The sequence below is a fragment of the Colias eurytheme genome, chromosome 15 (genome assembly GCF_061535395.1).
Source record: "Colias eurytheme isolate Ceu_HAF_F1 chromosome 15, ilColEury1 Martin Lab GWU primary, whole genome shotgun sequence".
Classification (NCBI taxonomy): Eukaryota; Metazoa; Arthropoda; class Insecta; order Lepidoptera; family Pieridae; genus Colias; species Colias eurytheme.
Genome location: NC_142994.1, coordinates 10,151,495 through 10,177,562, shown reverse-complemented (window position 1 = coordinate 10,177,562; position 26,068 = coordinate 10,151,495). Strand labels below are relative to the sequence as shown.

The 26,068-nt window shown below is 32.6% G+C and overlaps 1 protein-coding gene and 1 long non-coding RNA gene across 8 annotated transcripts in view; one reads left to right on the top strand and one right to left on the bottom strand.

Moving 5' to 3' along the window:
- Prosap (SH3 and multiple ankyrin repeat domains prosap) overlaps positions 1-26,068 on the top strand; it is a 150,750-nt gene that overhangs the window by 45,001 nt on the left and 79,681 nt on the right. For all 7 annotated transcript variants that reach the window (XM_090110484.1, XM_090110483.1, XM_090110486.1 and 4 more), the window contains one exon: positions 19,041-19,194. In XM_090110484.1, coding sequence (XP_089966610.1) covers positions 19,054-19,194 — 141 coding nt within the window. In that variant the 5' untranslated portion in view covers positions 19,041-19,053. The remainder of the gene's footprint in view (positions 1-19,040; positions 19,195-26,068) is intronic.
- Positions 10,371-12,649, bottom strand: LOC149902552 (uncharacterized). The gene is made up of 3 exons (XR_016457531.1): positions 12,073-12,649; positions 11,888-11,949; positions 10,371-11,813 (listed from the first exon to the last, which is right to left on the bottom strand). It is a non-coding gene; the product is annotated as an uncharacterized LOC149902552 (long non-coding RNA).

Below are 26,068 nucleotides of genomic sequence, written 5' to 3'. Positions count from 1 at the left end.
ATTGAATTTGGTATAATCTACTCTCGGCCTGGTATACACTAATCATGTTAACAAATTAGTGACAAGCGGAGTATTGAAACAGTGAACTAATGGGTAGTTTTCACATGGGAATTGATGTGGTCTTGTAATCTTATCATTGTGTAATCTATTGATTTGCGAATGATAATTGAAAGACATGAGAATTTGTTTGTCTGAATGTTAAATCCTTAGATCAATTAGAGATAATTTAGAGTTAAATCATTGCAAGTGTTCTAAATAAGTTCTTATAGATTCATGTCCTTTTAGTGATAACATGGATAAACACGCACGTCTTATGAATTATTCTCAGTTACTCCGTTACTGTCCGATACATTTTAAATACCTATTATTATTATAAAAAATACAATAGCCAATTAATGACATGTATGTTAAGTTCCCAACTATGTGACATTCATGAACCAGTTTGTTAAAGGGAAATTTCAGGAAACCACAAACCAAAAGACGCAGAAACACATGCGTCGAATTTCGCTCGTCGTAAATCCATTGGCTTTTACAAACTCTGGTTTATTTTGGAAATTGGTTCCGGCCCGTTGCCATGATTTTTTGTGACATTAATCTGATGTCGCCCAAAGCTCTAAATTGAATTTAGAAATCCTGTACAGCGAAGCTTTTACGCTTTTTGAACCTAAAAGAATAACTTTACAGTGGGTATTAAGTATATCTATCTAGTATTTTTTGATAGTAGTATAGGAGAGGTATGGTTTTCGATTTTATTTATTGTTTATAGGCACACGATTCACAATAATGTCAAGTTTAGGAAATTATAAAATTATAAAGGGATAGAACATATTATACTTATATAGCATGGATCTTAGGCACGCTTTTTTCGGCCAAGTTCCTGTAACAATGTTTAATAAAGTCACACGCTACATTAAATGCAAATTATATTTACGATATCAAATTCTTATTCGATTGTTTATCGAAGAGAGAATTGAAGTAGAGACTTTTATCTAATTGTGTTATCTTCGCCAACAAAAAACACTTAGTAGGCGTATATTATGAGGCTCTAAAGAGGTGACGTTTGAAATCGAACACACCATTTGTTAACATGCAAAAAAACTTCATTTAAATACAATATGATATAAAAACACGGTTATAAATAAAAGGTAAAAAAATATGGGTTCAATATAAACCTACCTACTTAAATTAGGCAAAAACAACTTTGCCGAAGATTTATCTCATTTATCATTACATTTATTTTCCATAGACTCTATTAATGGCTCTTTTTATTTGCAACCTTCTCGTATATTGTTAATAATAATTATTTTTATCGAGTTCTATAGTGCCATTGAAGCTATTTTGATCGTGTAAAACATCCACAAAAAATTATATACATGCTATTGACCTTGAAGATATAATTTAATATGAATGTAAAAGCTATCGGTTGACAGAATTAACATGAAATCAACGTAAGTAATTGATTATGGTGAATGCAAAACGGGAACATGTCGAATTTGATTTGTCAATAGAAAGTTGTTCCGAAAATTCGTACGCAAATTCTACTAAATTGAAAGTATTGTCCACGAGTTTGTTTGTTTGAGAGCTTAATCCATCACAGATAATTTATTATGGTTAAGCCTGTTGCTATGACCTATAGTATTTTTTTGAGTAATTCCCTCTAGTGATATTGTTATACAATTTATTTGAAGTGTTTGCTCTTGCGAACCACGCTCTGTTTAATTATGATGTGATGTAAGGGGGAAGGAATTTTAAATGTTATCAAGACTGTTTATAAAAAATTTAGTACGTTTATCCTGGTTGTATTCTAAGGAAGGTAATACCTGGTTGTATTCAAAGCTATGGCCTTGAAGTATTGAATATTCAGAATATTCAATGGATGCTTGTTGGTGATTAAATTCAACATGCCTAAAGTTTAACAATATCAATTGTAGGCTCAAGATTTTGAACAATATGAAACGGATAAATGCTATAGTACTTATAGTACACTAGATTTCCGCCCGCGGCTTCGCCCGCGTTTTCAAAGAAAAACCCGCATAGTTCCCGTTCCCGTGGGATTTCCGGAATAAAACCTACCCTATGTGTTAATCCAAGTTACCTTCTATATGTGTGCTAAATTTCATTGTAATCGGTTCAGTAGTTTTAACGTGAAAGAGTAACAAACATCCATACAAACTTTCGCCTTTATAATACATATTAATAGGATTGAAATCTTTCGCATAACGTACATTTTTATATACTCAAGCTAACTTTATAACATCTGACTTGTTCAGCATATCAATGAACAATACTCGCAATTTAGAGATCCGTATCACGATATTCGATACGAAGTGATCTACGGAACGAGGCAAATTGTCAAAGTGCATTAGACGGCTGAATGAATTGAGGTTTGTGTAACGGTCTGGTATACGGATAATTGTTTGTAGGTATTGAATACGCAATAGGTTTTGATTTTTCTAACATTTAACAGCATGTTAGTTTAAATGTTGTCGACAAGTGCTGTTCTTAGAAATTAAATACCGCAAAATAATAACTAGTTGAAAACAAAAAAGTAAGATTATGATGTAACTTTCCAAAGTAACTATTATGATTGCTTGATATGTGAAGTACACTGCTCATTTTATTAGAACTTCGGATGACGTTAACAAATGATTGTACTACCTACCTACTTACTACTTATGCAAATCCTATTAACTATTAAATACCTACCAACTATTACGCGGATATGATTAGGTATCATGTGCTTTCAATTTCATTACTTCGCTTCTGTTGGTCTTAACGTGATGATTATAGCCTTCCTCGACACATGGGCTATAACACCGAAATAATTTTTCAAATCGGACCAGTAGTTCCTGAGATCAGCGCGTTCAAACAAACAAACTCTTCAGCTTTATAATATTATAATTTAAAGGTAGTATAGAAAGATAGGCTGCCACGTCGGATGCAGAGTTAAAATTTCAATGTAACCGTACCCACCGTCCAGTGAAACCTTAGAGTCGTTACCACCCGACACCGGTCCACCCACGGCACAATTGAGAAGCTATGAAACACGCGAATTACTTTTGTTGTTGAATGCTTAGAAATCGAAGTACATAAGGGATGTAAAGCGCATTTTATTCATTGTAAAGTTTATGGTGCTTCGAACACTGAAGTCTGCGTAGAACACGGAGATAAAATGTATTGAAATCACCGCCCATGATGTCTGAGTAACTACTAACTACTACAAAATATTTTTTTTACTTAAACCTTTAAAAACGGATCGAAACGGAAAATAAATCCACCTAACTTCTACCAGGATATCAACATAAACCATAACATAAATTAAAAGATACTGATCAGCTCTTAAAGGAAACGTTTTAACTTAGCGAAAGAGAATTCTTTCCAACAGCTACTTTGGTATAAATCGCACGAAAAAGTACTGTTAAAAGGAAATTAAATCCACGCTATTAATTTAAAAAGAAACTTTATGCCACGCTCATTAGTTCCCCATTGTGCTATTAGCTTCGCTGATTGTATAGCCATAGCTAAGTATGTATTAGGTATCAAATAAAGTAAATGAATTAATTAAAGTGTACCAAGAAGGTGATGTCAGCCGTATAAGGTAATTATCGTATCGTAAAAGTATCATTTAAATTTATTTGGTTTATAGTCCATTTTTGCGTAGGAAGTCAAGACCTTCTCTACTTAGCCTTACATAGGGGTGATGTAAGTATAATATGCTTGAATACATTTATTCACATTGAACATAAAGAAGAATAAACTAGTATATATTTATCTTAGATATTTATATTTTATCAACATTAAAATATTGACTTGTCCAATGTCTGTATAAACATATTTGGTAAGTTAAGCACCGTAAATCTATGCTAATCTTGCAATGAAAATAAAATACAGTTCGGAAAAGTAATTATAACATCTCGATTAGCTTCTTATTTATAAATGTGTGTGCAACCACCACTGCAAGCTCGAAATTATGAAATATTGTAAGTAGGTGCTTACCTACATTGAAATCACTAACAAGTACGATTTGAAATAAATATCACCTATCATTACTGACATAACAACGTTCTTATTTTTTAACATGTTACTATTAAGAAACCTTGGAATTGGTAATTCAGTCCTTGAGAGATGTTGTAATCTATTTTATTCTTTGAAGGAATCTCGAAGCAAAATCTTCTAAAGTGTAAAATTCTCATCACCTTGACAAACATAAGTTCATTAGCAGGAAGGTTCGTTGAGCCGATCGGCTCGTCACAATTCAATTTATGTACGAATACTTAGTTCGCTCTCAGTTTTTGTCACAACGTACAGTCGAGTGGGGAAGTGAACTATGTAAATATTTTTAATTTATATCAAATTTTCGGAATATGTCAGCAAATACATTATTTCGTTCGTGTCGGAAATTCACATGCCTTTTTTTATCTATTTTGCTTATGTTCACTGCCACATTTTTTATAACAACCGCATACAAGAGAGGCTGAAAAAAATGGCTATTGCAGATATTTAATGCGAGAGACAGATTTTGGTAAAGCTTAGTGCTTACAGCAGTGATTAGCTAATTTCACAAATAACTGCAAATTATTTTTCCTTGTATAGGTATTTCATAGTTTTTTTATCCACAAAATATTTAAATTAATAATTCATTATCATCCTATCGAATGCTTTTAAGTATAACACGTTACACGATATTTTATAAAATATTTTACACATTCTGTACACGAATGTCCTTCGGCGTTAATCAAAGTACCTTTTGTCTACGATTTAATTTTTTATCATCTTTATATCTACGTAGTACAGTATCTCTTCTTAGGCCGTCTTATTATTATGTTGTGTCATGAAATGACGCATAGGCTCTATTACAAACCTTATTTTTATATTTTCCAATTAGAACCATATCTTTTGACTTTTTCATACGTGTATAAGAAAATCTATAGCTACGTTATTTTATTTGAAACGTCAAGATACACTTTAATTTGGTACCTACCTATGTATAGCTTTGAAAATAAATTGAACAATAAATAATTATAAACATTGCAATGCATTGCATTGCTTTGCTACCGCCGACCGCCCGCGGCGTCTACGGTTGAATAATCAAAACACAATGAAACGAAACTTATCTGTCAGTCGTTCCAAAAATTTGACTCAAGTTTTTACTAATAAAACCCATCATTATTTTTTTTTTTTCTTATACAGAATCATTAACATTTTTTAGAAAAATTTCTCCTAAATCATAACATAGCTAGGTTTAATAAAGTATTTTTTTTATCAAAGATCAAAGTTTGCGTACAGATTGCGTATTTGTTTTCACGAAAATTTTGTGATAATTTATGCTCCAAGTACTTATGATAAGACAAGTGGTTCGCTCATTGACAACGATTGTGATAAGATAGTAGCTATTAAATTGATATTAACTTAAATTATTCATACTATCGTAGTACGTTTGATACGCATTTCAAGATTGTAGCTATAAATAATAATAATAAATGTGCCATAAAATTGACGACAAACTATGTAATTTGGAAACACAGAAAAAGTATAATTTTAGATAGCACTTTATGTATTACAATTGAATGTTTTTAAGCTATTGCATAGCTTCTATCGCGGGCCTTGAACGCGGGGACCGAATCTAGAAATTCCCGAAAAAACTTCACGCTCCCCACTCCGACGGGCACGGAGGTGTGGCTTGAAGGCATAGCATGCAATAGTTTTATAAAAAAAATAAAAAATAATAAATATTATTATTTATTTATACCGCGGCAGTCCCCGAGTGCCTCACGTATTTTTTTTCTTACTCTTTTCAGTGAAGGCTACACATTCTATAATAATAATTAAAATGTAATTTCCATAATTCCAACTACTGTCCTAAACACATAATTATTTAATTCTGTACGTTCCAAGTGCGATACAATAAATCATAAGCAATCTATGCAATTAAAACACAAGTAATAGCAGGGCCTAATTATTAATACCCACAATTATAATTACTATTGCAACCGATAATACGGTGTTTTGTATTAGCTCTATTGTTAGCGAATACAGCTGGGCTGAGCAAGGCCGGTCCTCTCACACGTGTAGATACTTATAAATCGAAAATTATCGTAATGTGTAGATTATAGATATTAGCTTATAATGGAGGTACAGATTCTATTATGACTTAAAAGTTCTGATCGTAGTTATGGCCTAGATATCTTTAAATGCATCAGTGTTAGTTAGTACTACGTGGGATCCTTCGTAGATGCTGCCTATGTGTCAAACGGATAGAAGCTTTTATGTATTTATTTATTTATATTGCACAAACTGAATTATGACAAAAATAACATTAATAGAAAAGAAATGCATATCTTGGTTATATATGTATAACGCGAATTCTTCAGCAGTTATTATTATATCTACGTATCGATAGCAGTCTTACTCCAGTTACACAAAACGCCAAGAAACACAAACAAACATCACATAAAGCTCTTTACCTAAGCCGTATTCGCTTAAAATCTCATAATTATTAATACTGAAAATGTACTTAAACATGAATCAAACCACACAGTTTCAACATTCAACGCCCAAACTCCAAGTCCATTAAAGTTGGTTCGTAATAACGCAAAGTTTATTTAAAACAATGATGTTTCCCATTTCGCGTACGACTGTTAATTGGTGACATAATTCAGTCGCTTTAATATTCTATTCAATTCAACATTTGTTTACTTTAAGTTATGAATTAGAATTTTTATTGAATAAATGACTAAAGCGGTATTGTAATTGAATAAAATGAATTTTAATTCTATTATTTGACAAAAATATCGAACTTTATCTTTTTTTTTTTCATTAGGTTTTATTGCGTGTTGTTTAATATTATTATAAGGTACCAACTAACATGATACGGTTTGCATGTTCACATAGCATAATTACTACTAGCTTTCCGCCCGCGGCTTCACCCGCGTTTTCAAAGAAAAGTCGCCTAGTTCACGTTCCCGGGGGATTTCCGAGATAAAACCTATCCTATGTGTTATTCAAGTTACTCTCTATATGTGTGCTTAATTTCATTGTAATCGGTTCTGTAGTATTTGTGTGAAAGAGTAACAAACACACACATACACATACTCACAAACTTTCGCATTTATAATATTAGTAGGATTTGTACTTGATTATTTGCACCATACATATAAAAAATAGAGTATAGTTTATATCAATCAGAATTGAGTTTTCACGCACGCGAAATATCGCATAATATATATAAGTACATTAGATTAAGGCTTATACATGCGCTAATAACCTTGACCATACTTGACGGATCTCAAACCTCTCCCGCTGCACCTTCTTTTTTCCTCGCATTTTGTATTTAAAAAGATACCAATCAGTGAAACAAAAAATCCTCGTCAGGGACTGTTGTGTAACTGATAATTTATTAAACATAAAATTTTCAGAGCTCTAAGTCAGCAGGTTACGAAGTTTATAGAGTATTTGCGGAAAAATCGATGACCACGGCACATTTTTTTTCTAGAAATCTATTAACTTTGGAAAAAAGTCCTCGCGAGCAATTAAAGATCAAAGACTATCCTATTTTATATATTTTTTTCGGTATTGTGCTTTATGTTGTACCAGACTTTATAGAGGTTGAACATAGTCGAAATTGCCGGGTAACGCCTTAAAACTTAATATGACGATGAAAGCCCTCAGACGTGTCTGGGTCCTCACTATAAATTCCTTCATACTACTTCATACAGCGACTTTTATATGTAATCAATATTCAAATAACATTACAAAGTGCATGCATATAAATATTATGCTAAATACATGCATGTCATGTAAATTGATGTAATTTGCTTCCACGTTTCACAACACGCCAAGTTCAAGTTTTCCATCAACAAGGATGAGATCATTTAACATTATATATGACTTAATAATCCATATCTTTTAATCTTTTTGTTTGTATTCTGAAATCATACTTTTTATGGCTGTGTACAAGGATAATATATGCTAATATCATCGTGAATCTTGTGAGCTTTGAGTAATTTTACCAACGACCCGAAAAGTGAAATTCCAAATTCGTAGAGGATCTCTTTAAATAAAACAAGATATTTATGAGAAATCGACAGCACTCGTGTAGGTAAATAACGAAATACTTGAAAAACACGCAATCAATCATAACATTTTTATCAATTATTTTAATTAAATTAGCAGCAGCAGAATAGAAAATCAATCGAAAATTATTCTTAATAAGTTCATCCGCTTTTAACTGTAATTTTATTCAAATAACCAAATCAACATGTTTAATTCAATCTTCATTCTTCATTCACACTATAAGTTACACCGATGCTCAAGATTTCCACACCGTACCTTTCTATTTATCTTCTCAATTGACACATTTAAGAATTTACACTCCTTATGCAATACTGGGATGTATTCACAGCTCTAATGTGAGAAATGAAATGAAATGAGAATATTTATACGTACCATGCATACGTGATATACTGTACTGAAAAGGGTGTATAATCTACTCGCTTGTGTAAAGCGTATAAATTAAGCGCGGCAGCCGCGCGAGCCAATGTTCGACCAGAGTTGACGTTCATTTGCTGCGCGAGCCAATATGTAGATATATTTTAAGTTGAACGTAGTTGCCGCGCGCGGCAGGCGATCCATCACGAACATCTCTTCTGTAGGACGCCAAAAGTGTAGTCATTTTCTTTTTCAAGTCAGGAATAGGTATATCCATTTTCTTACTGATTTCTACCCACACATCATACCTCAGCGATTTATTGTGGTATTGGGAGGATTTGCTGTTCCACAAAAATTCATTAGCGCCATACAATTGTATTAGTAAACGGCACTTTTCGTTGTCCATTTTTACGTAGACGCCGCGCGAGCCGAATCACCAAAACTACAAACCGTCCACACGGCGCGCGAGCGAACGCCTGAAGCTCCTTTGATGCGGTCTCAAAAACCGACAGTGAGCGGATCGCCCCGCGGCACGTTCGAGCGCGGCAATGTTCGCGTCGCCGCGCGCGGCGATCCCGTCTACATAGTGCGCGGCCGCCGCGCGCGCCTATGTTCGATGGTTTGCCGCGCTTAGTTTATACGCGGCTTTATCTGTGCCTCAATGAGGACTGTTCGAATTTTGAATGTTTCGAATGTTTGGCTAATCTGTGGTGGCGGGAAATTGCGAATAAGTAAAAGTTTCTTCTGTTTTTTTTTTACAGTCATATAAAAATATTTTTAAGTATTATGTTTTGATTTAAACGAAGCATTGTATTGATATTGGTGTTACACAATTTATTATTGACGATTGATGTTTGAAATAGTAGATAAGCATTTTAATAAAACTTTTTGATACTTACTAATAAATCATATTTTACACGTAGTATTTAATATCTAAGTTTTTAATATTGTTAACGCTAATATGAAAGTTTGATACCAGCATTGGTTATGTACCACGGGAAATATTTGCATTGCTAACGATGCGAAGTCACGAAACAGGTCATCATAACAAATTGTTGAGCAGAAGTTAAACTAGATCGGTTATTAGACTTTAGTGGCAGTGCAGTCTAAATATGTTGATTTTATTTATAATATAACGGTGTTGCATAATATGGAATGAAGATTTATTAAAAGCTCTGACTATGTAAATATTATATTTGGCATGGTATTTACATTAGTTTTGTTTCTACTTTCTAGTAAGTTGAAACATTAGATTGACCTATGAGGTTTGGCCGCCGCGGCCGAGTGGGTAAGAATCCCACATGCTCTCTTTTCCTCCAAAAGAGAAGAGAGAATCTTTTGAAGATTTCCTCCCCGTTACCAAAAAAAAAAATTACTTAAGTATGAGGTACTACGTATGTACCTACTTACTTAGCAATATAATTTTAATTCACATTTAATTATCATAATCAGTGTCATTAAAGGCAAAAACATTTACATTTAAATAAATGTCAACGTAAAATTTTTTTTAAAGAAAAATATGCAAAAAAGTTTTTAATCACAAGAATGATTTTGCCCTTTAAAAATGAATGTCGAATACTTGATACCAGTGGTGCTTGAGTGTGAAAATCTAAAATGCCAACGCAGATAAAATGCAAAAAAGAATATTTTAAGTATGTAAATACCAGATATAAGTAGGTATAACTTCGCATATTTGCGAAATTAATTATATTATATTAAAACTAGCTTTCCGCCCGCGGCTTCGCCCGCATTTTCAAAGATAAACCCGCATAGTTCCCGTTCCCGTGGGATTTCCGGGATAAAACCTATCCTATGTGTTAATCCAAGTTACCCTCTATATGTGTGCTAAAATTCATTGTAATCGGTTCAGTAGTTTTTGCGTGAAAGAGTAACAAACATCCATACATCCATACATCCATACAAACTTTCGCCTTTATAATAGTATTAAGACGATACACAAAAAAAAAATCCACTGCTTGGCGGGCGGAGTCTAATAGCTCGCTATCGCGAACGCGGGTGTGCGCGAAGTCATTCTTGCAAACTCGCCGCGCTGCCGCTGGCCGACTCGGGACAAACATGTATGGAGTCGTCATACAGTTATAATATTGTTATACATTTATTCAATTGTTGATTTATTGGTTTTATTTTCTTGCTTATAAACAAATAATCTTCTTTCCAACAACTACTTAGACATTATTAATAATTATTATTATTTCGTAATGTTTACTTTATTACAAAATAATACAGGTTATAAATAATCTTTAAAATAACAAAAAATATTGTTACTCTGAAAAAATGAAATGGTAATCAATAACGCGGACTACTGAATTGATTTAGATAGAATTTGATGCTGACGTAGATATTACATCATGCCCAGAAATGAAAGGTACTATTTCTGAAAGAAGTTATAAACCCTAATTCTTCTCAGTCAAAGTCAAGAGTGGAAGATATCACTAATACAGTAAAACTGATGCGAAACTTTGGATGTTAATTTGTATATTTTTTGTTAGTTGTTACTTAATCACGTCAAGACTACATTACCAATTTTGATAAAATATAGCTAATTGCCTGGATTTACACATAGGATACTTTTTATCCGAACTGAACACTTCTGTGGGATAAAACAGGATTCACGATATAACCTAATTCCAAGCGGGCAAAGCCGCGGTCGGAATGATATTTTTTTAAATAGAAAAATTGTTTTAAAAAAAACACAAAATATATTGACGCATGTATTTATTTTTTGCACTCTATTATAATTGTAATTATTCATTACAAATAAACAAAATAAAATAGCCAGAACAAAGTTAGGCCCTGGTAGGGTAGGTAGGCAGGTACAGCAATGTGAGACGAACACTGGCTTATTTATACCAATAATAATGTATTATAAACATTAAATTAAGTTTACAACAAAAATACATAATATTAGCTAATGTGAAAACGAATCAACCAATCATCCCACAACAATGAAATGTGCACACAAATATTCATCCAAATCGGTTCATGTGATTAGGAGGAGTGACTGCAGCGCCATCTTCCGGGCCCAATTGTGTTTCCAGATCACCCAGGAACTCAATTTAATATACTTACACAAAATTTTTCGAAATTAAAACTCACATTACTATGTAAATATGAATATAAACCTGTTTTAGTACTAAGCAATTTCCCGCACAGGTGTAGTAAGTATAAATGAAATAAATATCCACATCAAATTCTTTATACAACATACTTATCTACCACCTACTAAGAAATGTAATTCTTGAAATTTTTTCGTATTTTTTTTAAATATAATACTACTCCAATGAGCTCCTGTTCCATATCACGTCCGCCATACTTCCACTAAGTTCACCATGATTTTTTATTTCTTTGCACTTTGTTGCTTTTTGCTAAAAATGGAATCATGCGATAAAACCAGTAGAACGTTGATAACATACATATTTGACTGAATAAAGGTACTTACGAAGGAGTGGGTTCACATTGTGAACAATCAGTGGGTTTATTTTCCTTCTGGATTCCGGATTTCTGAAAAGATTATCTATGCTATAAATGAAAAAAATCTTACACATTCGTTATGTACTTAAAACAGGGGTACATATCAAACATTGTCTATAATACAATTATCATCAAATTTAAAATAAAACCAACTTCTTCATTAATTTGTTCCAATTGTAAGCATTCTTTTTTCTCCAACCTTTATGTTTCTTCTTCTTATTTTCTTTATTGTCCCCATTTGTCTCATTTTGTCTTATCGTGTTGTCACCCTTTTTTACGATTGCGCGAGCGACACAAGTTCCCCGTGTGACGGCCGTAGCGGGAATGACTCGTGCAGCGATCGGGGTAGGAAGGTACAGGGCGGCTCTCGCTATATTGGCTGGTCGCGCGCTAATTTCAAGTATTTCTTGTTTATTTCAAAACCATCGCATATTTCAAAATTCTAAATCGGTAGACGTATAGGTTGTATATTTTATAGTTAATATCCAAAAAGTCGTAACTTTACGTTTGTTATTTTGAAGATGCCAGAGATTATAAAAAAATAACAATGAGAACTTTGTATTTTTTTTCTATCGAGAAAATATCATGGAATCATGTTTCTAAAACGGTAGACGTATTGTGTTACTATTGAACTTTCTTGTCAAGAATTTTCATCACGACAACTTTAATAATATAAAAATTACGAAGGTTTGAAAAGGGCCGTAAATGTTAGAAAAATTAATTCATCACCTTAAGATAGGATTGCGGATCAAGCAAATCTGCTTGTCTCTAATGTTATGTAGTTTAAACGGCTGAGTAGATTTGTATATATAAATTTGAAACCTACAGCTACGGGAAGAATTTGACTATAATATTTTTGAAGAAAATGAAACTTGAAAAGAATACATGAAAATTTAAACGATTATGGCACGATAACGTAACTAATAGCACCTAAGAGCCAGTGGCGGAAAGCTTAGTATCTAATTTTATGTTTTTGTTTAAATTTATCTTAATATGTACTATTATAAAGGCGAATGTTTGTATGGATGTTTGTTACTCTTTCACGTAAAAACTACTGAACCGATTACAATGAAATTTAGCACACATATAGAGGGTAACTTGGATTAACACATAGGATAGGTTTTATCCCGGAAATCCCACGGGAACGGGAACTATGCGGGTTTTCCTTTGAAAACGCGGGCGAAGCCGCGGGCGGAAATCTAGTAAATTTATAAAACAAAAAAAGCATCATTTAACTACCGAGCTAGCTAAAATTACGAATATGAAGCATACCTCAACGTCGCACAGTCAGCGGTATGTGACACGCCTAAATCAAGCTCAACCCAACATTTTTTGACCATAAATCCTCGTCAAACAATTTTATCAAAACTCCCATTAAAATTTATATGCAAAGAAAATAAAATAATATTTTGTAGAGAAAATTGTTTGCCTATTTTCCTCTTGGGTCTTGTTATTATAAATTGAATAAGCTACGGTATATTTTCATAAACCAGAAAAAATAGGCAGTCGTAAGTCTTAACACTTTCGCTTTAAAAGTGTTCTCAATTTCTGTTTAAACAATCGATACTAATAAATCAAATTGTCCCTTTGTAACAGTTAACAGCTTTTATTGAAGGTACCCACTATGCAAATTGCATAAGAAAGTGTGTGAGGTATCTTAGTGATACATCGTATTATAATTAAGTCTGCTTACTTGCTTTACGTACTTTCAGAAGCTGATATTATAAGAAGTAACATGGATGCTTTTTGTTTAGAAAAAGGGCGATACATTATTTAGAAAAAGGGCAAACAAATTGACTTTTTGTGGAAAAAACCGCGTACTCACACTAAAAAATCCTACTAATATTATAAATGCCAAAGTCTGTTCGGGAACTTAACGGGTATTCCTTTGAAAACGCGGGCGAAGCCGTGGGCGGAAATCTAGTGATAAATAAATCACCATTATGATGAATCAATGTGAACATTAGTTCACATGCTAAATCCACTTGTTACCAGCTACTTGAAAATTGATAAATCACGTTTCACGTAGCGTGTTGGGAACAATAAGTGATTATACCAGTATTATGTTCTGTTTAACCAGTCAATCATTTGTTTGTTTTTTGTATAGTTTACTAGCGGTCCGCCCCGGCTTCGCCCGAGGTACATATTTACGTTTTCCTTACATAAAAACCATCCTCGTACTTCAAGGAATATAATAAAAAAAGAATTATCGAAATCGGTTCAGCCGTTCTCGAGTTATGCGCTTACCAACACATTTTGCGATTCATTTTTATATATAAGAAGAAGATTATCAGGGTAATTTGTCATCTTATTCATTTTAAATATGCACATATTAGGTTTGACGTCATGTGAATTTCATATTTATTTAGCAGAATTTGCCTGCACAGTGCACATGTCTTATTTTGTGGGCTAAACTATTGCTTTAAAGTTTAAACGACTGGTTCTTAAATAAAAAAAAATACGAAATGAAACAAATAAGGTACTAGTAATGATGATGACTCTAAAATGATAACGAAACAATATTTTCCTGAATTAAAAAAACGATGTAAGCATCATGAATCCTGTTCCATTATGATTATGATGATCTATATGACTGTGGACTTGTACATACAATAGTGGGTATAATGTCTCATATCTTAAAACTTAAACCAAATCGAAAAAGGACAACATTTAATACAGTATCTCACAAAACCACTCTGATTATAATTATACTCCTTTCTCTCCATAAGAGAAATAAATAAAAATCGATCCTTTTACCTCATATTACCGCCACGGCCATTCAGAATGTCCACTGAAGGTCGCTAACTGCATACCGCCCGCTCTGACGTATTTTAACATTTAACTGGGTATCATTAAATCTTGAATATATCTCGCATTTCCATAATGCCATATAAATAAGTGTTGATTAAATTATTAATATAATATTTAAGAACTGCTTGTGTCGCTTAGTTGAGGATCCTATTAAGTATTAACAATGCGTTGAAATGTAGAGAAATAATAATTGTTTCGTATCTACTAGCAATTTCTTCGAATTCAAAACTGTCATAAATGTGCATGTGTATACATTTTTTTTAACTTACAAAACACCGCAAAGACTGACCCAGTATTCATTTATGGTTGGTTTTTTTTTCGCTACAACGTTTGTTATATCTAACGACTTATGATAAACTAGATTTCAGCCCGCGGCTTCGCCCGCGTTTTCAAAGGAAAACCCGCATAGTTCCCGTTCCCGTGGGATTTCCGGGATAAAACCTACCCTATGTGTTAATCCAAGTTACCTTCTATATGTGTGCTAAATTTCATTGTAATCGGTTCAGTAGTTTTTACGTGAAAGAGTAACAAACATCCATACAAACTTTCGCCTTTATAATATTAATAGGATTTAAATTATAAATTAAAGATACGATGATTATAAGTGATTAAAATATAATTCCTTTTTTAATTGCTCTTAATAATGGACGTACAAACGTACAATCTAGAAAATGAAGAAGTTAATGTAGAGATAGTAGACCACAAAATACTGTTATCAATTTGAATATAGATAAGTTTCATCGTTACAATAATATGTTATCAATTTTCTCACTACTATCATGCGTGACCCTAATTGTTCAAATCAATTTGTCATTATTTCATATTTTATCTTAACGTGTCCTAAATTGCTTTATTTATTAATTGTAACAGCAATTAATCTTACATTGAATTTGTTTTAGAAAACTCATAATTATTACATTTGCATGACATTGTGAGTCGAAGTTTCATTAACGGAAAAACCAGAGCCAAAATTATTCTTATCACTCTCTTTAAATAGAATAATTAATAATTAGAAAAATTTTAGAAGGACAAGCATTTTTTATGATGTTTGTGTCAATTTCTTCTTAACTACATAAACATTTTAGAATAACTTGAGTCATTATTATTTTAACGGCCGCTATTTCATCTAACAAATAGTGCATATAAATAGGTTCAATATGAGCAATAAGTATTATTACAAAGAAACCTAATCAAACATTTCTGTAACAAGACGAAAATTCCACAAAATTAGACGATAAAAGTTTGTAAGCAGAAACTTTCTTATCAGTTAACGCCAGAATTTCGGTATCACTACAGAGACGCTTAGATAAGTTGGCTTATCTTTATTATTTATGATTATAGTATACCCTAGTTACGCAACCATGAAAGCATTTTTTTATAAAACACTAGCGGTCCGCCCCGGCTTCGCCCGTGGTACATATTTCGCAATAAAAGGTAGCCTTTGTTCTTTCTCAGGGTCTAAAGATTATCTGTGCCAAATTTCATCAAAATCGGTCCAGTAGATTATGTGTGAAAACCATACAAACATACATACAAACCTTTCCTTCTTATAATATTACTTAGTATAGACTTGAATGAAAATGAGATCAGCCCAGGGTTTATTCTAGTGGTCGCGGAAAAATTCCAACCAATACCTGCGGCCCCATCATTAAAGCGGCTCGACGGAACACAGTGGGGTTTCAGTCGGTAAGAATCCGACATAACCCACGGCTCCTTCCCCGGGGGCCGTGGGTATCTTTGGAAGATTTCCCCACTTTAAAAAACATAAAAAAATGGTTTGTTCAAGTGGTATACAGGTGAAAAGTACCCTGTGTGTACCAATTTATTGTACATATTTAAATCTCAGTTTTTACCAATTATTTTCAACAGTTTTTACATGAAAAAGTAATAATAAACGTCTATCAAAATTGTGTATTTGTTGCACTAAATAATAGGATACTTTTTAACGTTTAGTTTACGTTAGAATTTTTTTACGTATTTGAGCTTATATTATTTTCAAATTGACTTCAATAATATTCATTGCGTATTAGATAGATACTTAAACAAATAAACAAATATAAGTATCAACATAAGAAGTAATAAAAAATATTATCTCTTTGCTAATTGCACACCCACACATGTTTTTCCTGTGCCGTAGTACATAAATATGTAATTATACCTAATTTGGTAGCAGTTATAAGATAAACAACTATCGGAACTTTATCATATATCAAATTACTATACGTATGAAAATATCTATAAACTATAGATATTTATATTCCGTTGATAATAATTTGATCGATCTCACTAATTGGGTAAGTTGTGGGCTGATAATGTTGAGAAAAACATTTCTGTATATTCCTTAAAATCAAACATATAACATAATTAGATATACGTTATAGGATTTTTATTTTAAATTAATGAAAATGTGATTTGAATTTGTGATTCAAAAACAAATGAGAAGTAACTCTGTGAAAGCGGCACCTACGTAGAGTTTTTTCCATGTAAAAATTATATGAATACGAAAAAGTATATAGTCATAGTCTTTTACCCCTTATCAATTATTGTAACCTTGACTTTTTATAAAAACCAAAAAACAGGTATGTTAAATTGATTTTCAAGCAATTTACAGTTCGATGTTTATGTTACCATATATTAATAAGTTTGATATTTACCTTTTAGCTAAAAATTGCTACTAATTGATGAATTAAGCCCGTATTTTTAATTAATTCTAATATATATTAATAGGATGAACTTACATAAAAATAATACAAACTTACTTAATAATATATCTATACTAGATTTCCGCCCGCGGCTTCGCCCGCGTTTGCAAAGGAAAACCCGCATAGTTCCCGTTCCCGTGGGATTTCCGGGATAAAAACTATCCTATGTGTTAATCCAAGTTACCCTCTATATGTGTGCTAAATTTCATTGTAATCGGTTCAGTAGTTTTTACGTGAAAGAGTAACAAACATCCATACATCCATACATCCATACATCCATACATCCATACATCCTTACAAACTTTCGCCTTTATAATATATATTAGATATTAGATTAGATTTCTATGTGAAAATATCAATTTGAACCTCTAATGAAAGTCTTTAATGTCTTGCGAATATAAAATACCAAAGATAAAATGAATGCAATTGAACAATCTCAACACAAAGTCTATTTATTCCTACATTTCAACTAATAAAACAATTCTGTATTAAGATATTGTGCTTTTATTAGCTACATTGAATTACCGGTTACATCCAATGTATCTCGCACGCTATTTCGTTTGATTTATAGCTTCGTTCGCAAGTCGTCGCCATGTTTAATTTACTATCGCGATTGTTTCTAGAAGCACTATGGCGCCACTGCCTCTTGAATTCCTAATATTACTTGTATAGTATTATATCTGTGGTTCCTTCATGGAACCGGACGCTACACCCTTGCATGGAATAAATATTTCTGTTCTCGGGATTAATATTTTAAGGAAATTATAAATAGATGTAGAATAAAAACTTCTTGGAAGTTATACCTATTGTACTGATTAATTTTTCGATTAGACTTCCACAGACGTTCTCATTTCAATTTTTAGTATAGTTCAGACTCCCAAAGAAATTTTACGGTAAACACTGAAGCTTTAAAATATCATCACCCCCTTACTACTAGCAAGGAAAATAAAACTAAATAATTTGGAAAATCCAAAAGTGCACGCCTCATAATTTTTTTGTAATAAATATTTATTAATTATTATTTTTGTTTATTTAATAACAATTAAACCACCTCGAATCAGACCCTGAAAAATGAAAGGGTTCTATTCCTGAGCATACTCAAGCGTAAGAGAAAAAAAAAGACTCGATTAGTAAAGTATTTCGGTCGCTATCGTGTTAACAAGAAAAAGGATCCGCACATACAGACACACGGACGTCCAAGACAGAACTTTTTTAAACTGTTTTTTAACTAGTTTAAATAACAAAAATGACATCAAAAATATCATGAACGTTAAAAATAGTGTTTTTTCTTAATATGTGTGTGTATGTATTATCTTACAAGTGCAATGTATGATACATAAAGACATTTTAAGTTTGAAAAATCAGATGTTTTGCGCGAAGTGACAGTAGTACCCACCTCAACGCTTCGCTTATGAGGCGTGCAATAGATAGTAACAGAAGATTTAGACACGAATGATCTTTGTATTTTTGGTGTGGATAATAGACAGTAACTAGGTCGTTTTGATTATACTGAGAGATTCCGAATTCGATATCCAACAATTCTCCAATACCAACTACCAAGCAACAATGAGCCTTACACCCTTTTCTTAAAGCACAATTCCCTTGCAGATGGCGTAAAGTAATGGAGGGCGAGTGCTCGGAGGAGGGCTGGCTGCTGGTGCGGGTGCACGTGCCCGAGCTGAACGTGCAGAAGAGCCTGCAGTTCTCGCGCGACCAGCTCGTGTGGGACGTCAAGCAGCAGTGCCTCGCCGCCTTGCCTAAGGTCAGTACTTTTAATAGCCATTGATGTTGTAAGCCAATTGCTTTCTATAACCAGCTTTTGTCAAACTTTGTGTGTGCAATAAAGAGTATAGTACAATAATGTTAAATTAATACGTAACTAGTGACTGATTAAACAAATATGAATGCTATGTTTACCAAACCCGTTTATTTTCATAAGATACCTTCACGATACTCACAATAAAACGATGCTCTGAAGTTGTATTCACAATTTTCCGAATTACCCGACATCCGGAATTACCCTAATGCAAATGCACTATACATATATAAATAAATAAATAAGCAGTAGGTATATGTAATAAATTTTAGTACGCCTTGTCTTGTGAGGAGTTTCAATTGATAATAGATAAGCAGCCTCACCGCTGATCTGTTAAGGTACTTATTAAACAATATGTTACGTTATTTTAAGCAATTCTTAATTACACATAAATATTTGAGCTTTATGCAACATATATCGATTATTTTTTGTTTTGCTTAAGATGAAAAATAGAAGAACAAACAAATGTAGATATTATTTGAAAATACCAACAAAATTTGGGAGAGCACGAGTCTTAGATTGCAAGATTATCGATGTATAAACGAAAATGCATAATTGCATAGTATTAGGAGAGAAACAATAAACACAGTTTAATTCTATATCATTACTCTCGACTTTACGAGTTGCAAAGATAAACGAAACTCAGTTAATAGTCTATTTATCTATCGCTTCATATCTCCTTAATTATTTCATTTCCATCTCGCTATTGTTTTTCACTGTTTATCCCGATCTCGCATTTCATCTTGTTCTCATTTACTTTACAAAGAGATCCAGAAAGTATTACTTCAGAGTTATAATTGTGACGTTTTACGCCATTCCTCTGGTTTGCGTTTTTGTTTTTAAGCTTTTGTTTAAAGCTCTTAAGTGGACTATAATATTGTACTTACTCACTCGTGTCGACATAAAAATGTTTAACGTGAAACTGTAACACTTTTGTAGTGTTTTCGTATATACGTTCACTTGTAAAGTGAACATAATGCAACGGGAACAATTATTTAGGGAAACCAAATTTGACATAAAATTTTTGCAAACTATACCTACTTAATTGAATCATATTTCATCATTTATCATAGGCTTTCTCATCTTAATAATAGTATGTGTGTGTGCTTGTAAGTTTTAACCTGAGTTTAAAAATCAATTTAGTTTTCAATCCCCCATAACAAATGGATTTAATTACCTTAAAGTTTAAACATATAAAAATCAAATAAATAGTAAATCTCTACAATACTTTATTACAGGAAAAATAATTAACAGTACTAGTCTCAACATAAGTAAAAAGCTCAACAATATCAGAAACGAAATCGCAATGTCGCTTTGGACGGCCGTTCGGATCGGTATGCAATTAACTCTGCAGTGGGTTATCACACCGTCGCTGCTGACCTGGTTCTGTATAAGGTCTCGTTTGTACGTCTTACACGCCGGCCACGTGCAAGCGGTGTGAGTGGCGGCCGGTAAGGGAATTTATCGGGAGCTATGTTGCAATTGCGATATGTGATTAATAGGAAAGAAAAGACTTTTAGTCTATTTGATATAGCGGAATAAATTCAGAGTTTAATATCCCGTAATTGGGAGGAGATTCTAATTAAATGACCTATCAGTCCCCGGAATCACAGACACAATAGAAAATCTATTGTGTCGCGGCCCGATCGGGCCGCTCGGTGGTCAAGGGGGACCTTACGCTCGTATTCGCAACGTTAGATACACTTTGATTGTGTGGCCAGAATAAGGCATTGCAATAACGACCGTGTAATGAAGTGCAATAGGGGAGCATAGTCCATTGCTAACTTGTAAGTTGTATTTCTTATAGGCATTAGTTATCTATATCTAGTCACTCAAAGGTGACTGATATAGTGATCTATCAACGCACAGCCCAAACCACTGGATGTATCGGGCTGAAATTTGGCATGCAGGTAATTGTTAGGACGTAGGCATCCGCTAAGAAAGGATTTCCCGAAATTCTTGCGGGAACGGGGAAAAACAATATAACGCACGTGGAGATGCTTAGTCCAGTCCATTTCATTAAGAAAGGTTATATAAGCTTGAAGAGTTTAGCTGCAAAAATTTGCACTAAAACTTAAATATTACGAAGCAAGAAACTAGAAAACATATTTTTTCTACTCATGTGATTTCACCATGTTATGTATTTATGGTTCTTCACACCATATAGGTACATCTAGATTTATTTAATCATTTGAATGTTACTCAGATACGCCGTATTACATAATGCTCCCAAGCTATCTCTCATCTGATTATATTCAACTTTACGACCAATTTTGGTTCAAGTTCGGTTCTAACGAAATGTTAATGAAGTTATTTACATAATAATATGTCGACGATCACCTTTAGATTTGTTCGCGGAATAAAGTTTTAATTTATTTGGCGTATTATCTGCGGGTCCATAAATTATTTTTAATCTTATTCTCTCGCAGATAAGGAATAAAATACGATGCGAATATTATTTTGTATTTGACTGTGAAGTAGTTACTAAGAATCTACGTGTTATCTATGTTTAAGAAAAGTTTTAATTGATTTGAATCTTGAACTTCAGTTTGAAGTTTTAGTGCTAGTGCTAGTATGTTTATCTATATATGCAAATTTTTAATATTATGTGATAGATAGAAACTAGGATAGGCCACATAGTCCAAGCTTTTCTATCCTCAAACTTTCATCTTTTCATTGAAGCCCTAACATTACCCAGTTATTGGTTTAATCACATTTCAATAACTCAATCTGAACAATTGGAATATAATCAATACCAATGAATTGCAAATACTCTGTGGTTTATTCCCTTGTATTAGTCTAATGACTAATCCCTATTACACTTGGACCGAAGTGTAATCCATGATGGTTCTAATGAATATGCTTTTGATGTTTTCCTTATTGATCTGCTAAGTGAATGTTTTGATAGACCTCTATGAGTTATATTTTATTAATTGGTTACCTGATTTGTTATATAATATACTAGCAGTCCGCCCCGGCTTCGCCCCCGGTACATATTTACGTTTTCTCTACGTAAGAACTATCCTCGTACTTCAAGGAATATAATAAAAAAAGAATTAACGAAATCGGTTCAGCCGTTCTCAAGTTATGCGCTTACCAATACATTTTGGGATTCATTTTTATATGTATTATAGATATACTTGATCATATATTGTTTATATTATCTGTAAAAAAGATAAAAACATCAAGATGATGAAGTAAAAATAAGATAAATAATTAGCTAGGTACTTTGTAATATTGACTGTTGTTAACTGTTAGAAAAATGCCTTATTTAGAAGATTTTTTATGTGTAGGTTTTAATAAACGACGTAATTGAACCAATTCAGTAATCTTGTCTCATTACGGTTTAATTAAGAAAATATCATGTAACTTGTTTTTCTGAAAGGCTATTAATATCAAAATTGTTTATATCAAGTCCATAAATAGCGCTTAATAAATCAATAAAATACCAAAGGAATGTTTGCTTCTGTATCATAAAGCAAAGGGATTAAGTTTGTTATTTTCAATAGCCCTTATCCATGGCCCACGCGACTGTAGGCGGGACAACGCCGACGACAGCCGTAAATCGCAATAAACTCTTAGGCTTGATATACACGAACGGTGGAAACGCTTCTTTAGTAGCTAAATTAATTTATTAATGTTGTTAATAAAGGGACACGAGGATAACTTAATGTAACATTACAGAAGCCTACACGCGTACAGGGTTTTTTATTTACATTGGTGGTAAATATTTAGACTTCGCGAATATTTTACGTCTATTTGGAAACGTCGAATCTTTCTATTATTTAATATAATGAATAGATCACGTTTAAAGTGTGTTAAAATCTAATATTTAAATAGATTACGTTTATAAGTGCAGGATATAATATTATGTATTTGTTGGGAGTGTCATATATGAACGTTTGCCAGATTCAATATTTATTGATTGCAGTATACACTATAATTTTAAATGAGTATGTAACCTTAGATGATGATATATTGATATGTCGACGACAAACTGTCATCAATCTCTAACTGCGTACAATGTTATAATATGTATCTCAATAATAAAATGAACTATGTAGGTCACGTTTTATATTATTATGTGATTGCGATCTTTTCCATTAATTATCATTAACAATCACTTTAAAAATTTTCCAATTTTTTTCCTTAAATTAATTCACTTAATCAGAAAAATACCTGAAACTTTATAAACATTTATTGTAATGTTTGTAAACATTGCTAATGGACTGTCATTGAAAATAAACATTTATTTTTCTCGCAATCTTTACAATAAATATTTACATTTTAATTAAGTTAATGTTTTATACTGTTTTTGCGCAATCTTTATAACAACGTTTACAATTTAATTACGTAAATATTTTACTTCTTTTTACAACATCTCGTTTTATAATTAAATCTTCATTTTATAATCTTTTAATTTGATAAAACGCTCCGTATAGGGAAGCCTTTTAGTTATAAAAGCTGCATTATAACATCATCTATCCAATGCTGTCGACAGCTATGCAGTATGCTGTGTAATGCTCATGCGTATTGAGGTTTTTGCTTATACATCCTGATAGATAGATGATAAATGGATAAACTAAGTTAAATTGAAGCTAAAAGTTTTATGAAAAAGTTGACAATATAAAATTGAAATTAATAAATTTCCCAAACTCGGAAGTAATTCTTCGTAACAAGGCTTACAAAAACAATCTTCAGAATTGTTTAATATTTGCAAATCTGGTCAACAATATAAATTTATTTTATTTGTATGTACGTGTTGCTTAATTGTAGGTACATTATTCAACATTACATTGTTGTTTAATTTGTGAAGGAATTACAAGTTTCAAAATGTTGTCCGTGGGTAGTGAGCGAACTTTACTTGACTTGTTATTAAATATTGGGTATATTTCTGTGTTTATCACATCAGATTGACAATAAATACTGGGATGTTTAATTGGTAAAACTTCGGAATGTATGTACCTACCTATATTATCACTACATAGTATAAAACAAAGTCGCTTTTTCTGTCTCTATGTCCCTATGTATGCTTAAATCTTTAAAACTACGCAACGGATTTTGATGCGGTTTTTTGTAATAGAGTGATTCAAGAGGAAGGTTTTAGTATATAATTTATTAGGTTTTAGGCAAAGCGGGCGAAGTCGCGGGCGGAAGGATAGTTAATCATAAATGAACAAAGTACCTATTAAAGTTACCCATAAATTCGTAGGTAATGTTAGAAACCTTATCAAGTATGAAAAAAAATTTAATCAAACAATAGTCAAATATCTACTTATCATATTATACTTGTAATCTTTGGAATTTTGTTATTTTACACATTTTTACACTTAATGTACATGTAAGCTCTCAATTATTTCTTTATCAATCGTGTTAATATTTAATTATCGTGTTTCTATTTCAATTAAATCGCTTTGTTGTTTTTGTAATTACAAATACATATTTCTTTTGTCGCTATACCTTTATTTATCATGTACATATGCATTAATAATTATTATTATAAATTTATTATTTACTAGTGGTCCGCCCCGGCTTCGCTCGTGGTACATATTTCGCAATAAAAGATAGCCTATGTCCTTTCTCGGGGGTAACCTATTAAAAACTCGAATTTCTATTACCCGAATCTTAAAACCCCGAAAACGGTTGTTAGAACTTTTAAAAGACAGATGTAATGAATGACAAATTTTTAAAATTCCTTTTTTAATTTCCCAGATGAATCAATTTCCAGATGCACCAAAACCAGATTTTTAAAAAGTATTTTTTTGTTTCCCGTATTCTCATAATACAGATCTCATTATACCAGATTCTCAGAATACTTTTTTTTGTTTCCCATCGTACCATTTTCCAAATAAACTATTGCCAAATTATCATAATCTTTTTATTTGGTTCCCATATAATCGTATAACAGATAAACTATTGCCAGATTTTCATAATCTTTTTATTTGATTTCCATACAATCGTGATTCGTGATTATACCTTTACTATCGACTGAAAATAAACATTGTCAGTAAGTAAATTTATTGTTTTACTTGTCCATTACAGACCGGTTTTAGTGTCAAAGTCGACTCAGTAGGTTAGGTTTGAACTACGACTCCCACGCTAGAACTGACTCGCTATTGTTTTACTTGCCTATTATAGAAAGGTTTAAGTATCAAATGCGACTCAGTAGGATTGTTTTACTTGCCCATTACAGAAAGGTTTAAGTGTCAAATTCGACTCAGTAGGTTAGGTTAGGTTTGAACTGTGACCCCCTACGCACAAGCCGAGCGAGCGAAGCGAGCGTGCCGCGGCAGCGGCCGGCGAGTGCCAGAACCGACTTGCCCATTACAGAAAGGTTAAAGTGTTAAAATCTATTCAGAAGGTTAGTTTCTAGGTTCGTGCTGCGACCCTCTGGAAAGATTACGTTTTGCTGGATATCGTTTGTTTGAATTTCAAAAATCTGGACATTGTTTGTCTGGATATATATTAACTGTATTTCAAAAATTTGTGTTTTAAAAATCTGGCTTTCGTGCATATGGATTACGGTCATCTGGATTTTGTGCATTTAGATTTCGTATGTCTGGAACTCATTCGTCTGGATTGTAAAACGTCGTACAAATAAAGAAATGGGCAAATGAAATTCGGAGTTGCGATGGCAAACAAAACTTCGAAATTTTAAAATTCGGGGTTATGAAAAAATGTCCAAACGTTTTCTGGATTATGATATTCGGAATATAAAAATTCGAGATTAAGATAGGTAACCCTTTCTCGGGTATCAAAATATCTCCATACCAAATTTCATGCAAATTGGTTCAGTAGTTTAGGCGTGAATGAGTAACAG